The sequence below is a fragment of the Manacus vitellinus genome, unplaced genomic scaffold (genome assembly GCF_001715985.3).
Source record: "Manacus vitellinus isolate BGI_N305 unplaced genomic scaffold, ASM171598v3 scaffold_2_pilon, whole genome shotgun sequence".
Taxonomy (NCBI): Eukaryota; Metazoa; Chordata; class Aves; order Passeriformes; family Pipridae; genus Manacus; species Manacus vitellinus.
In genome coordinates, this window is record NW_021940208.1 from 6,250,574 (window position 1) to 6,267,381 (window position 16,808).

The 16,808-nt window shown below is 41.1% G+C and overlaps 1 protein-coding gene across 6 annotated transcripts in view; it reads left to right on the forward strand.

Moving 5' to 3' along the window:
• The window catches only part of FAT3 (FAT atypical cadherin 3), a 327,771-nt gene that overhangs the window by 300,880 nt on the left and 10,083 nt on the right, over nt 1-16,808 (forward strand). For all 6 annotated transcript variants that reach the window (XM_018071264.2, XM_018071265.2, XM_018071267.2 and 3 more), the window contains exons 23-25: nt 4,214-4,682; nt 14,047-14,200; nt 15,264-15,919. In XM_018071264.2, the coding sequence (XP_017926753.2) occupies nt 4,214-4,682; nt 14,047-14,200; nt 15,264-15,919 (1,279 nt within the window). The remainder of the gene's footprint in view (nt 1-4,213; nt 4,683-14,046; nt 14,201-15,263; nt 15,920-16,808) is intronic.

The following is a 16,808-nucleotide window of genomic DNA, read 5'->3' on the forward strand; positions in this document are numbered from 1 at the left end:
TGACATTTAAAGAATTAAAAATATGTAAAGAAAGACTTTCCCATCATGCCAGAAATAGAGGTGCTAAATGGTAAAAGGCAAGCATATGTTCTTCTGTCCAGGCAGTTAATATGAAACTTTTTGCATCATTTAGTTAAGTATATATTTTACATTTGAGTGCATTACTGTTGCCTGGCTGATGCTGCATAGGACTGAAGCTTGGATGTGGTCCCAGTTATGGCTGGAGTTGAAATGAGTAATATTTTAATTAAATACACTGTTTTACACAAACGAACCTGAAATGCAATTCAGTTAACGAAGTATTTCCCCAGATAGATTAGGAGGCAGCATGCTGTATCCATGGTGTTTGACTGCAGATGGACTGTGTGAGCTGGAGGTGGTCTCAGAAGAACCATTTGATCATTTTATTACCTGTGTTGATACACAAATATGGATGTTAGCCAAACATCTTAGCCAGGCTAATACTGTAATATAATTTACAATATGTGTCTGGCTCCATTTTGCTCATTGAATGAAATTGTTGAAATATAATGGATTGCATCAGCTCTTGGAGTCTTCTCTGTTCTTTTTACTTCTTCACAGCTGAGGAATTTCGTGGCTGTAAAAGTATATCTGCTTAAGTATGCATTAACCTCCCTGTCCTAGTTGTTATAACTGAGACTGTAACTAAGCCCTGAGCTTATAAAGCACTGAGAAGTGGAAGCTTGGTGGGAGTTTTCTGCTCAGCTAGAATGAAGCAGTGCCTCTCTGCTTTCGTGATGCCTCTACTGGTGCCATGGGCTGCACTGGTGAGGGGTTGCAAAGTTTGTGTATCTCTGCTGTGAGATGGAGCAACTCAAGCTCTCTGCTGTGTTGCACTACACGGAGGGAAAAAAGCAATGCCACACGTTCAGTCCTACACTGATAGTCTGATGCTACCAGCTCTCAACCAGCCCAGCCCCACTGATGTTATTATCTGGATAACTGCTGAGGCTGGACATTCATTGGATTTCCATACTATTTGCTTGGACTGAGCGGTGACTGACATCACAGCAGTTACAAAGAATCACAGGAACACCATGGACTAATTGCTGAATGATGGTTGAATTCTTGTGCTTAGGAGTAGAGGCAGCAATTTTGCCTGCCTGGCCAGCCTCGCTGCTAATAGTCAGGACAGGAGCCCTTTGCAGCATCTGCTCCTTGTCAGCTCTTCCTGTTCTTCCTCCTCCTCGAGGCACCAGGCCATCAGGGGACAAGTATTTCCTCCCGATCCCCCTACAGCAAGGCCTGTGACCATCTGATTAATGAAAGTATTTTTATTGTCCCATTGCTAGGGGTATCTGGATATGTCACAGTCTTTAATGTATGTATCTGTAAAGCAGTGGTGTGAGATAGGGAAATGACGTTACCCCTCTTTTACTGATGGAGACTTGAAACTAATGACTTGCTTGAGATCCCAGAGGAAGAGTGTTGCAGAGTGTGGATTCCCATGCAAATCTATCATGTCTTACACTAGTACTGTAAGCATCAGACCATCCTTTCCATCTTTCACTCTAGCCTGAGGTAGGGGTTGCTAGTGTTTCTTCAATGAAAGGAAGGAAACCTAACCTTTCAGACTATATATATTTACTGTGTATGTCAGATCATCTGCTAGTAAAAAGAAGTAAAAGTGGATGAGAAAGATGTATAAAACATATTTTAATGGCAAATCTTTTAGATCATCATTTCCTGTATACAAATGGTTTAATATTTATTCCAGGTGCTCATATGTGGTGTTGTATTTATAAAGATAATTGGAAAAACATGTTCTCTGAGTAAGGGTAATAGACATGCAGGCAGTAGGTTCTTCAGGGCATAAGTAGTCTTAGGGGAGGTATATGTATATTATACACAATCAGTAGAAGAGTTTCCATAGGAAAAAGCCTTTTGAATAAGCAGCAAGTTGGCTGCTTATACAGTGATGGCTGTTTTTCAAACTGTAGTATATTGGCATGTATTTTTCAGTTTGATTTGTATTCCTTTTGAGCCAGGTCTTTCTGAGCAGCACCTTCAAGGTTTATGAACTATTTTGTAGCACAGGGAGAAAAGAAACTATTGCTCCATCTCTGGAAAGAAAAATCTCAGTTTATCAGGGCATCTTGTTTATGAAGATTCCTCTGGAGAATGCTTTAACAGGCACAATTTCAATCTACAGAAATGGTTTACAGCTGAGTTTTGAGTCCCATAAGAAAAGATTTTTTAATAAAAAATGATCCAGACTCATTTTTCTGTACATCCATTAGCGATTTTAGATTGAGCTGTAAGAGTACCATGCAATATCCATCCCTTAAGTAGGTTGTGTTACAATCATAGATCTGACTTCTCAGTTGCATCCTACTTTGAAGTAGCCAGCTGCTCATAGCAGAGGCTAATTCTGGCTCCGTCCTTTGGCTCCTTCCCTCATACCATGCAGAGTAAGTAGGTAGCTGGCATTGATAGGGAGCTTGCCACATGCTTGCCACTGCTTAGCACCTCTGCGTCCAAGTGACTGCCAAGTAGTGGAGTGATGTGGTTTATATCCCAATTGACCAGTGTGTTTTGGCTTGAGGTTCAGTTCAAATTCAGCTAGTCAAGAGACTGAGGGTTTGGAAAGGAGAGGGAGTCCAGAGATCTACAGATCTCAAGATTTTACTCTTAGCTTTCCTCCAGGTAGTTTTGTCAACCTCCAAGGACATAAAATGCTGATGATGACAAGACAGCACACACAGTCTGCTTCTGTAGATTAACAGTTTCATATTTATCTTCAAGCCACATCAGAGAGCCTGGCAGAGAAGTGTGTGGTCCCACAGTTGAGACACATGCCAAGGAATGTCTCTAGCTAACATGGTTTAAAATGACTATTCATGCTAGAAATGGCCAAAAATGGCCAAAAGCAGATGGACACAATGCAGCATCCTCACATCTGCAGTAGCCATGCCTGTTAAGCAGGCCACCAAAGCTCTGTGGGGGTTCTTGCATTGACAGCTGTGGCAACTCTGCTTTGATGGCAGGGAGCAGTCAGGCTCTGTTACAGACACACCAGTGAGAGGACAATGTGTGATGCAGGGAAGGATGAAAAAGGACATAGCGCCTGAACTTTTCAGGATGATAAATAATGGGACAGAACTATCTTGAGATGGGGTTTGCAGAAATAAGTACTTCCTGAAGCATGACATAAAGGTAAAATACTTGCAAGAGCTTTCAGAGAACTTGAATCCAATTAATGTGTCATAAGAAATTATTTCCAGCCTTGTCAGCCATTTTAAACTGATCTACCATCTGTTAGAGAAACCTAAAATCTTTAGGTAAACTGCTGATCAGAAAAGCAGCACTTCATACCTATTCTCTTACTCTGCACTTCACCTGCTCCAGCAGGCTAGCACAGATTTTCCCCTTATGAGGACTTCAGATGGGTGAGGGACAGGAGGGAGAGTGAGAAATCCTCTCTCATCTCTCTAAAGCCATGAACCCAGCACAAATACGAGGAAAGAAAAAAAGTAAGAACCATTTGATGTCATCTGTGAGGTATACACAGGCAGGTAGTGTAGCATCTTTGGAAAATAACTGACTTTTGGTCAACTAGAATCTTACTGTTGTCATTAGAGAAACTGAACTTATGACACTTGGGGACAAATCCACACCTTGTTGAGATGCTCCAAAAGGTTACAGAAGCACAGGATGTGTATGTGAGCAGAGTACCTAACATCACTAGCTGAAAGCAGTGGCCACTGATTTTGCCACAAGCCTCTTTCAAACACTGAGAGGTGATCCTGTGCCCTGACTGTCCTTTTGGTAGCATCAACCACTGGGAGCAGAATCACAGCTCACGGGTGAGTGATGGCTGAGAGAGACATAGCTATTCAGCAGCAGAGCCAAGAGCAGAACATAGGTCCTCCAGTCCACACTTGTTCAGTAAACTTATCGTTATTCCAGTTTTTGCCAGTGTTCTGCATCTTTATTTTTTCCTACATTTTTCAGTTTTTCTGCAGTAATTGGCTTTGGATAAATTCAAAGTAAGCTGATATTTATGACATTATATTTTTTTGCTGCTGATGAAGACACAGCTTTTTGCTATTTTAGTGTCATGTAGGAGAGCAGCTTTTAACACTGTATAGAGACTGTCTAGAAGTCCTCTGTGTTTCCAGATTCTCTGTGAGAATGTGTTATGAGACAGCTGAGTGCCTGAAGCGGTTTGATTTCTGCTTTCCTCCTGCAGATTGTCGATGGCAAACTCTGGTTCCAGTTGGATTGTGGAAGTGGCCCAGGAATCCTGGGAATTTCTGGCAGGGCTGTTAATGATGGAAGCTGGCATTCAGTCTTCCTGGAGCTGAATCGCAATTTCACAAGTTTGTCCCTGGATGACAGCTACGTGGAGCGTCGCAAAGCCCCCCTCTATTTTCAGACTCTCAGCACAGATAGCTCCGTCTACTTCGGTGCCCAGGTCCAAGTGGATAACGTCCGCAGCCTGACTGACAAGAGGACCACGCAGGTCTTGAGCGGCTTTCAGGGCTGCCTGGATTCAGTTGTCCTAAATAACAATGAACTGCCACTCCAGAACAAGCGCAGCAGCTTCGCAGAAGTGGTTGGCCTGACAGAATTGAAGCTTGGCTGCGTCCTTTATCCCGACGCCTGTGAGAGACATCCCTGCCAGAACGGAGGCACCTGTACTGCTGTGCCATCTGGTGGTAAATGCTTTCATTACTTTATGGGTTTCCCCCTCACCATTTTCCTCTGTAATGTATTGCCAAAGATTGTTATATGCAGCAACATGCTTGAAAAATCTCACGAACTCTATAAAACTCTGTTAGGTATTGCAAATTGGGTAAAAGCTGTTTGCTCTATAAATAATGGTGAAGCGGTGCCCCTTCTTACTGCATAAGTGTTCCAGGAGGAAATTGATTTATCAGCTGTTAGGATAATCCTATTTCTATAGAAACCAATAGAATTACAATTACTGTAATGCTCAGCTGGGTTTTTCAGGATCCATTTACAGCATCCTTACAGCATCGAAGGCTGTACACAAAGATGGTGATTTCAAACATCCATCATAGATACAACAGCACTTTTGCCTTACTCTGTTTCTGAAGCTGTCACAAATAATTACTGAGCTGTCCTCAAACACCTTTGTCCTTTTGTGAGTAATTTGATTACATGTGTGCATGGAAATAGCAAGTTGGTCCCATTATAAACCCCCCCCGAACTGTATTTTACAGCTTCCTCAGAGACCTGAGTGCTTTAAGGTCTAAGTAATACTATCCAAAGTTTATACTATTTTGATGTTGGAGTTTCCTATCCAGTGCTTATGTGGTGGATTGTGTGATTTGATGCCAGTGACTTACTGCAGTGCACAAGTTACCGGAACAGCCAGCATCTTAGCAGGAGAAAAGCAAATGGCATACATGTAGGACATTCCCTCTAAGGCTGTTGTCTCTGCAGTATATGGGTTTCCCTTTCAGTTCCGCATATTGTATTTGCATGCAGCACTGCACACCTTTTCTGGCAGACTAAAACTTCCTCTGAAAAGGAGGTTGCCCAAGAGAGAGGTTTTCTGCGAGTTCAGAGCTTTCCATCCAACTTACTGTCAGTGATTTCGGTCATGGTTCCCTAGGGAAGTTCCTGCTAAACTCTTGTTTTATGGAGCATTTAACCACTGTCTCAGGGCTTTCTGCTTTAATGTGTCCATGCAGTTCCCTTGCACCCATAGTTATTATTTCTGGTTTTCATTAGTTTAAACCTTGTTCTCATATTTCCCTTCTGACTCCCCTCCACCGCATGGATTTGTCTAAACTTTAGGCCCAAACTTGAGGTAGCTCAAGACTGACATGTGGTGAGATGTGAGCAAAATTGTCACAAGTTCCTCAGTTGGCTAGCCCCACCCTTATAAAGTAAATCCTGACAGTGTGGTTTTGTCCATGCTAGGCTGTCTCAGCTAGCATCCCCTATGGATCCTTGGCTTTGATTCAACCACCTCTTCTCCCATGCCATGGCAAATGATGCATCAGGGATGCTATCAGCTTTGCTGTTGATGGAAAGAGATGGGAGGACAGTTGGGAGGAATGAAGCACAGCCCGGGTAACCCAGGATGTGTTGTGCAGCATGAGGAGAAACGTTGCTGCTGGTGTGTGTCTTTAAGGGTCTTTATTTGCCGAGGGAAGGAGAGAAAATGAGGGCTGCACAACAAGGGCAAGAGAAAATTTCTCTGATTGCTAAGCATGATTACCTAAATCCGTAGGAAATATGGCTGTAGGATGTACATGAACGTAACATGGCTTTGATTCAGACTCCATACTTAATAGATGAGGTTAACCATTTGCCTCACGTCCTAGGAAGCATGAGAACAGCTCCTTGAATTGATTTTATTTGAGTCTATATACAGTATTGCTCAGCGATCTCGTGATGAGTAAATTGAAACCTTGCTAACAGAACACTTTACAGCAATTCTTTTTTTCCCAGTGCCATGTGCATGCTAGTTCAAACTGAGGGGAGATATAGGGTGGGGGAGAAACAAGGAAAACTGAAGATTGGACCCATCTTATTACTGGAGTGGCATACGCCATTTTCATGTCAACAAAATTCACTGCTGGAAAGCAGTCACAGAACTGATTTAACTTGCCTGCGTTCCTGCCTCTGCGAGGGGCATGTGCCCTGCAGGGATGTTTTGGCTGCCTGCCTTAAAAAAATCTGTTTGCTGTTTTTACTACCTCAGCAGTGTATGTAAATAGAGGATTGTTATAAAGCCATAATTCCAGTGCAATGGGCCCTGACTGTATATCAGTGGTTCTACAGCCCAGCCCATAAGGAGAAGGCATGGGCATTTTTGCTTCCACTAGGCAAAGCAATTCTGTTAGTGTCCTCCATATATAAAAAGGCCACTTAATTAAATTCTAAAAGCGGAGAGTCCAACAGCATTGCAAATACTAGTTGCAGAGCCACAAACTGTGATGTGCATTTAAGAACCATCAGCCATTGCATTTGCTGACATAGATGTTAGCAGCTAACTTCCATTTAAAATAGAAAAAAAAACCCCTTCATTTTTTAAGAATTTTCTTGAGAACAAAAATGGCAGCTTTTGCTTTTTTGGTGAGGGGAATAATTCAAAACTACATCATGTGAAGATTTTTTTCCCAATCTCAGGGCATTCAGTAGCATCAGGATCTCTTGAATAATATTTTCTATGATATTACCCTCCTATTAAAGTTTTTGGAGAATAGTGTTCCTTTTCATAAACAGAGAGTGTTTGGTATAATGATAAGATTAGTTTTAATAAATAATTTCTCTAATTTTAATTTTTACAAAGCAGGTTTCAGAAACTGTTAACATACTTTTTCTTATAAATACCCTACTGTGCTTTACAAGAAAATTAGGAGAGAGAAAAAGAAAGCTGAGATTTATAGCTAACTTTAGAAAAAAACAGTCAAGCAAAGGTTACCCAACATTATAGCGTGAAAGAGTTGCTGGCTACATACCAGAAGTCAAAGGGGCTGTGTCTGATTTACATATCATTTGCATAAAATGGACATCTACAACACAAACCTCCATAATAGTATTCCTGTTGTGAGATCTTCCTTTTTATAGAAATACCTACTGCCCTGTTCACCATTAATAAAAAGCTGCCTCTGATTACCTTTCGTTTCATCCTGCAGTTATAGGAATAGGGTAATATTATGGATGTATTTGTACAAAGCTAAAGTGATGCTTTGTATGCACTAGGAGTGTGTCCATGTGGTTTAGATGGATAAATTCCCAGCAGCTTCGAAGTGCCTAGTGCAGGGCAGTGCTGTGCAGCTCAGGGCTGATCGCAGAGATATTGACCCAAAGGAGACCTGGCACAGGGCTAAGTTGACCCATGCTGACTCTTTCTGTCTGACCTCTCCTCAACCAAACTACAACTCTTCTCTTCCGGTGAGCTTGTGATATGTTTACATTTTTTGCAGGAGCGCCCATTGGAAGGAACTCCAAAACTTCCAGGGGTTTCCACCCCTTGGGGTCTACCACTTTTCTAGCCTCTGGGGGAAAAACAAAGTCCAAACCACTACAACATGGAACAGGACACAGTGGGGATCTTAGCCTGCAGGAGAAAGCACAGACAGCTCAGATGAGTACTCCCAGAGCACAGAAAAGCCTCTCTGCTTTCAAAGTCTGGCTTCTGAGCCAGCAGAAAGTGACCACGGCCTGAACCGCTGCTTGCAGTCCTGTGTTCCCACAGGTCTGAATGTCTGAATCATGTCCTGTGGCAGCAATGTATGCCCAGTGATGTCAGTGGTTAAAGGGAGGGTACTGTGTGTCCCGAGACCCCACAGGGAGATCCCATGCATGCTTAAACAGGGCTTGCAAATGGGGATGAGCAGTCACTAGGTCTTGACAGCTCAGGAGACTAGTAGTAGAAAGAGACCTACACAGTTTTAGGGCAGTTTTCTTGGGAGGCAGTGCAAACCACAGCCCTGAAATATAGACCACATTCTTCCAGACTTTTCGGACCCTATCTAGAAGTATGGGTCAGTAAAGCAATTTTTAAAGAAAGTTAGCATTTTGAAACCTGACAAACAGCATAACTTTATGAAACAACTTGACTCTTTGAACTGAAATTTCCCCAAAAAATTCAACCAAGTGTTTAAAGTGTGGTTAAGCTATAAGCTGCTGAATATGAGGTCTTAAAATGAGAAATGTCACACAACCTTAATAACAGTGTGGCGCTACCAGGGCTCCCAATAGTAAATGTATGTTTATCTGCATGAGTAAAACCATGAGCAATCTCAGCAATAGAAATTTTTACTGTGATCAAATGCAAACACTGCACCAAGATTTTCAACCACAGAGAGTAACCTCTTGCTTGTAAAACCTGCAATTATAAGTACAGTTACTTCCTTTTAATTTGATCAGTCCTATATACATCTGGCTTTGATTAAAGTAAATGGCTAATATGAGTGGGCAATTTTATTTGAACATGAAGCATTTGAGTGGAAATATCTACTGAGTCAGGGACTGTGGGCAGAGTGTGAGGACAGAAAGTTATTGCTTTTCCCTCTTCATTTGTCCTTTTTTCTTTTTTGTTATTATTATTTTTTCATGAATGGAGTTAAAATCCAAAGAGGGGGAAATGGAACATGGCACTTGGGTGGTGGTTTTAATACATGTTTTAAATTATGTTGGCAACATTGACTTACAGCTGTTTTTGAGGATTGGGTACTTCATAAGAATGAAATCAGGGAAAACTGGGTCATGAACTGACCTGGTCTTACTAATGTTCTTAGTCTTGCTTTTTCACATGCACAGACAACCCAGCACATTGTAATGCGAGTATATCAAATGCACATGAATTATTTTTAAAAGCTTTTTAGAAATATTGGGGGGCGTTAATCTTTTTTATAGCTTTTAGGTATCTGAATTTAAATTCCCAGTTTAAACGCACATGCATGCCAATCCTTTCATAGAAAACTCTGGTTCAGCAAATACTGAGGTTCGTTTTCATACCAACAAGTGGCAAGAGGCAATCATCTGTTTAAAGACAGATAAGTTGAATCTGAAGTGACAGGAATATGTATGGCTGAAGAACACACGCTTCTTGAAGGTGGCCTGGTTTGACTATAAACATACCAGAACAAAAATTCTGGGAGAGGTCCTCTTCACCTTCAGTTGTCTAATCAGTTAACTTGCCATGTAGCACTATGTGAGCAATGCCAAAGGCAGGGCTGTTTCTGGACATTGAGTTTGTCAGGTCTAGCTGCACAACAGGGAAAGAAACTACACGCGGAGATCAAATAGAAAAGCCAAAGCACGTAACAGATAAAAGCCAGCTTCTCGTGCATGGGATAGATAGAAACAGGAGCATACACATGTTCAAAAAAAGAATTGGCAGCAGTTCGGAGCATCCTCTTTAATAAAGCCGAGTAAACCTTAGGATAGACAGACATTCAGATGCTCAGGGTGGGAATGCTACCAACAGAGATGTTTGCTACATAATGGCACCCCATCTGCTGATGGCACCGTGCCTGCCTTTTGCCACTGTCTTTGCTTCTTAAATGCCAAATAAACACAGGCAGGAAGCCTGTGTAGTGTCCTCTCTTACCACATGTTGCTCTTTGGTAAGGTCTGGGATGAAAAAGACCTTTTTCTCTGGTTTTGGACATGCCAAGAGAGCAGTAAGGGAAGCTGTTTGAGTCACAGTGAGAAGGTGAGATTTAGCTACATAGAGGAGACTCAGAGGAGTACGAGAGAAGCCTTATAAAACAAGCAGTAAGCCCAAGACTACGATTAAGCAGGAAACGGCTATGTCTACATAATGTTTTAGATCATGAATGAGAATCTTCTGACTATCTCCTCTGTCCGTGCTTCAGTTCCCACTGTGGAGAGGTGAGGTGTCTGAGGCCAGGACCAGGCTGAGTTGGAAGACTAGGCGTGCAGCCAACCGATCCCAAAGCCCTGAGACACATGCAATGAGGGTGCGGGGTCCTCAGCACCAACTGTTTTGCTCCACAGACCTACTGTTGTTGCTCTGTAGGGCTTGTTAGTGTAGATATAGCCTAAAAAGACTGTATTGTTGCTTACAGCTTGTTGTTGCTCTTAGGTCAGCTGTTTGTATAGGCTACTGTGGCACATGCTGAGGGTGTTGTGGCCCCACCCTAGCAGCCTTGCAGAGGTGTTTTCCAGAGCTTTCTAACTTTTTCCAGTGGTTCCCTCTGAAAAAATACAGTGGGGTGACATTGCAAAATTTGCTGTCTTGGAGAATACAGATCAACATTTTTCAGCATCAGTGTGCAAAATGAAATATTCATATCTCCTGGAGGAAATTCAGATGGACTGTATGATCTTAAATGTTGAATTTCCAAGACTTCAGTGCCTTCATTGTGAACAGGATCAAGCCCTGCATTGCTTAAAAGAGTTTTTTCATCCCCTGCTGAGAGGACAGGGCACTGAGCCTTTTCTTCAACTCTATTATCCGTGGGTCTGAGAAATTTGTTCATTATTCTTGTGCTAAACGGGAGGGATGAAATGCATGATACATTACCAGGATATTAAATCAAAAGTATAATAAAAATTTTTTGTTAGACTCAAGATGCACTCCTGACCAAAAGGGTTTTCTTTACAATTGAACTTTGTCCACAACCATGTGGTGAAAACGTGCAGTAGCGGGCAAAATTACAGCCTCTGCTGAGAGGTTTGGAGAAGGATTAAAGGTCTGGCAAGTCTGCTGGCTGAGCTGCTGCATAGTGTGTACTGAGCCATCATATCAGCTCTTCCCTTCTCCATGAATTTTGACATATGCTTTGCTGTGTTGGAGGCCTCCCGGGTGAATGCACTGCAGCCCTGGGCACGTGTGTCACAGAAAAGTTCTGTGTCTTTTGCCAGTGGCTTAGGCTTGGCAGGTGTATGGCAGTGAATCCAATGACAGGAAATGTCAGTGATAAATATGGTAATTTAATACTGTCTTGTTTTAGTACCTTTTTTATTTCTACCTTTGTTCCTTAAGCTTAGAATCTATAGTGAAAATTTCAGTCGTCTAATATCTGTGTTCCACCATCATTAAATCAAATTCAGTGAAAAAGGTAGGCTTTCAGAAGCACACTTTTGGTCCTGTTCATACATTGCCAAAAAGGGCTCTGACTCATCTGGAGCATTCAGTTCCATCTCCTCTTACTATAAAATGCATAAATCAATGTTCCTTTTATACTTGGTGGTAAAAGTATTTTTTTTAAATTAAATCAATACTTCTCAAGTTTTCTAAAATGAATAAATGTAAACAGAATGTGTTATAGACTGAGAACCTAAAGTTTAGTCAGCTGAAACAAACACAGGATGTAAAAAGAAAGTGGTTCAAAGGCTTTGTCTTGCAAATGATTGGCACCTAGGAATGTGCTTAAAAACCAATAGAAAGTTGGCTTTTAGCATCACCTTAAAGTTATGGAAGTTAAAAATATCAGATAACAAATAGAATAACATATATTCTTCTATTAAATAAGGCAACAGAATTGATTATGAATAAAATGTTTTATATTTGAATTGAACATTTCACTTAAACTCGTTGAGACGATAAAAATCCATATAAAACATTACTGTAAATTTTCGAACTATAGATGTCACTGTTCAGTCATAAAATGAAGCACTGAAACAGCCTTATTTATTTATACTGTGTATTCTACCTACAGTCACAGGTTTGTAATTTTTCAGACACAGATCTTCTCACCAGGTACAGAAGGCTGTTCACATTATCTGAGTGGCGCAAAAAGAAATCTAAGATACAAAAAGAAATAATCCTATTTTGCTGATGCTGACCAAACGTACTTTTTAAGAAGCCTGAAAGTTGAATAATCTTTTTTAACTCTGCAACCCTGAAAACAGCAGTGCTTCTGTCTCCCTTCTTGTAGCAGGACAATGAAACAGTGTGATATTTGAGTATCTATTTCATTTATCTTCAATTAAATAGGGTTGGACTCTTGACTGAGTATGGCAGCAAGTCTGGTTCCAAGTTTATTCTCAAAGCCTGTCCTCAGGACAGAATTCCAATAGAGTAACTGAACAAGGCGACCTGAACCGGATAGGACATAAAAGATGTGGGAGTCTTAATGCAAAATTGCTTTTTCCTTATGCCTCCGCTGGGCTTTCATATATTGCTTCCATGAAATTCTTTTCCTTGTAACTGTGCTGGAAATTCCTGCCATGTTTACTGAAAGAGTAACTTTTAAAATAAGTATTTTATTTTTTGCCAGATGTATAGATATAGAAAGTTTTTAAAAATATGTTTAAAAGGGTCACCACTGAGGGATGACATTTAATCTACATCAGTTTGATCTCCAATAATTTTGACACTGAATTGAGTTGCACTCAACCATTTTAGCTCTAACTCCAGCAGTATTAGTTGCAGGAAGTTTCCTTGTTCCAGTTGCTTAATATGCTATATTCAGTAAGTATGTGAACCTCATAAATGGAGCTTGAACCTTGCCTACACATCTGTTTAGGACATTTGGATTGTGTAAGCAGTCTTTTAAAAGATCAGCCAAAGTTTTTTTACAGATGTCCAAGAAAATTTAGCTAGTTCAACAACTCTAACCTACGAGCCTTTCCTTTCCAGGGACTGTCTCAACCATCTCATGGCTTTCACAGCCTACATGCTCCTTGATCTTTTCAGGTGAAAAAGCACTCAGATTTCTATATCCAGTTCACAACATAAAGAGATGCACTGCCTCACTGGATTTCTTTGTGACCTTAAAGAAAGCTTTTATTATTGGCATAGGGGCATATGAAATCACAAGGAGAGAAAAAAAAAAAAAGAGATTTGTCATTTGATACTTGGCAAGGTGAACTGATGCATTTAAAAATGTTTTTTTACTTTGATGTTCCTCCTGTGTTGGCAGAAAACATAAAAATAGGACTTAGATCCCCAACAGGGTCCCCCTCCGCGCGAGTGGTGTTATGTCTGATGTTTTGCAGCCAGTGATTAATCAGACTTTTGATAGCGCACACTCCACATAGTTAGCTCTGATTAGGGCTGGCATTGCCCAGATCAGCTGGTATTTTAAGGTTTATAGTTACTTCCTGGAGGATGCACTTTATGAAAATGGTGTTTTATTATTCTCACATCCCTACTGTGTCATCCTTGTAAAGGGTGGATGTGGAAAAGCTCTCAACTGATGTATTTGTTCATCAGTGAAGACCCAAGAGGAGCGTGGACTGCCACTATCAGCAAATGTGGTCTGTATTTTCCAAAAGATTGGCAAATGCATCCTGGATTGAGAATGTTTCTTGTTACTGAAGTTATACATGGATGATATTTATCCTTGTCTGAATCATTACAATTAGGATGGTCTGGGCTGCAGCAATTCCTCTGGTTCCTGGTTGTGGACATGAGCTCCAGTTGTCCAGACATCCCAGATAAACAAACTCTTTACAAGCATTATTGTGCACCACACAGACAGACCAGAATGTGTGTAAACATCCCCTTACCTCCACAGTACAATATATTTTTGGTGTAAAGTAATCATATGGGTCCTCTTACTTCTAGACAGATTCAGTGGTAGGATTATAATTTATCTCTCTTTGTCCCTCACCTCCCAGGATACCACTGCAATTGCCTCTCTCAGTTTACAGGAAGGAATTGTGAGTCAGAGATCACAGCCTGCTTCCCAAATCCCTGCCGGAACGGAGGCTCATGCGATCCCATTGGCAACGCTTTCATCTGCAACTGCAAAAATGGCCTGACAGGAGTAACGTAAGTGTCCCTCCCCAGGTGGGCAACAGCTTTTCAGCTCAATGATGGCTTGCTTTTTGATCAGGCATTTTGTACCCAAAAGCTATGATTCACCTAGCAAAAAATAAACCCAAACTTAGCACTTATTTCAAGTCTAAGCTAATTACAGTTGGAAAATCCATGATACTTGAATACTCATAAAGGTTTTTCTGAACTTAGCCTCCAAAATTGTTGATTCAGGATGTTATTTTGAGAAACTTTTCACTGAGATGTACCTGTCTAAGTGTGGTGGCTTTTTGAGCAATCCTTCTTTGAGCAATTGTAAAACCTGTGGAAGCTGCTAGGTAATCTTTGTTTTGAAAGTGGATCCGTTATTTAGTCACCTTAACCCTAACATAAAAGGATAATTTATTGCATTCATTTTTTAAAATTCCTGTCTTGACTTTATACTTGGTGCAGATACAGCAAATCCCCTGACCTGCCCATCAACATTCTTTTTTCTTGTCTGATTTGTCTACTGTTTGTACTTTTTGCTCTGCATTTTACCACCTCTTGTTCTTTCCAGTTCTCCTCTCTCAGTAGGGTTCCTGTCCTTTTTTCCCCCGCCTTTCTAATATTTGCTCATTTTATCTCAAGCCCAAAATAATTTTACACAACCAGTATATCCTCCTCTTCTCTTAAATAAGTACTCTGATGTTTTTACTATATTTTGTCTCAACTGTCTTCTCCTTGAATCCTCCTCTAATATTTTGTATTGAATCCTATGGGACAGTCCAAAAACGATATAAAAAAAAGCAGATTCTCTGTTACAATCATTAGGGTCAAGTGCATCCTATCAGATGCTTTAAACTCTTTTATTTTCTTCTTGATCTTTCCATTTTATTGTCTTAAAAAGACACAGAATAGACGTAGAAAAAATTCAATGCCATTAAATAATATGATAATAGTAAGATTATTTGCTGAGCACCAGCGAGGTGTTAATGTTAACTAATGGCACCTCTTTGACAAGGTAAGTTATCAAGCACAAGCTGGACTGTTTCCTAGGTGTTCTCCAAACTCCAGACTCTCCTTTCCTTCTTTTAAGGTGTGAAGAAGACATCAATGAATGTGAAAGAGAAGAATGTGAAAATGGTGGCTCCTGTGTCAACATATTTGGTTCATTTCTGTGTAACTGCACCCCTGGCTATGTGGGTCAATACTGTGGTCTTCGCCCTGTGGTGGTTCCCAATATACAAGCTGGGCATTCATACGTTGGCAAGGAGGAGCTGATAGGAATAGCCGTGGTCCTGTTTGTCATATTTGTGTTGATCGTCCTTTTTATCATTTTTCGCAAGAAAGTTTTCAGGAAGAACTATTCCCGCAACAACATCACACTCGTACAGGATCCGGCTACTGCAGCCCTGCTCAACAAGAGCAATGGCATCCAGTTCAAAAACATCAGGAACAGTGGAGACAGCAGAAATATCTACCAAGAGGTTGGGCCTCCACAGGTTCCAGTGAGGCCAATGGCCTATACCCCATGCTTCCAGAGTGACTCACGGAATAACCTGGACAAGATAGTGGATGGGCTTGGCGTAGAGCACCAGGAGATGACAACATTTCATCCTGAGTCCCCTCGAATACTGACAGCCAGGAGGGGGGTGGTGGTGTGCAGCGTAGCTCCAAACTTGCCTGCTGTGTCTCCCTGTCGCTCCGACTGTGACTCCATCAGGAAGAGCACATGGGAAGCTGGGACAGAAAGTAAGTACCGCTGTGTGCTGGTCTCATTCTTCCGTACCATAGGTAAGGCTTAACTTCAAGGTGAGGCAGGTACAGTGGCACAGATACGCTTAATGCCCCAACCTCTGCATGTTGTTGTTACATGTGAGTTGTTACATTTCTCCAAGAAGTGATTCAAAATTATGAAAGGTTATAATTAAACTAGGCATACAAGAGCTCTACTTCTATGCATTAAGCATGACTAAATGCATTTATTTCACTTGTTCAGAAAGCACATGTGAGTAAGTGCTCTGAGCATTAGTATTTCAAGTGACACAATGCAATCATCTTTCCATTGGAAAAAAATAATTTGGGGCATAATTCTCAAATATAAGTTCTGCTAGGTTCAGGCCATTTGTCTCCCCAAGGGCGTTAAAAACCTTTAAACCTTCTGCAAGAAGCAATCCTGTTTTGCAACAGGGATAAATGAACTAATATTCTCTACTTCCAAGGACAAATGAACTAATATTCTCTACTTCCAGTGTCTGTGAAGTGAAGCAGAAAATCATGTACTGCTCATAGGACCACCTTTTCAGTCTATTGCATTCCCATCTACATTCAGTATCAGTCATTGCAAAATTTCCAATCCCCATGCTTACCCTATTTGTGCTCTGATGGTTTCTCACCTGGTAACACAGTGCTTCCTCCATTCCTGAACAAGTTGCTGGAGATACAGCAAACTTCTCATAATCTGTCATGGCAGGAAATGCAGAAACAGTTATAGCCCTACATCATCTATCCTTGCAAGTCAGAACATGTCATATGGACTGGGAGATGTTTGCTTCATCATATAGGATTTTTTTTTAAGATGTTTTCTCTTATTAGGAGTTTTTCCTGATGCATCTTCCAGTACCTAGAGGGGGGCTTACAA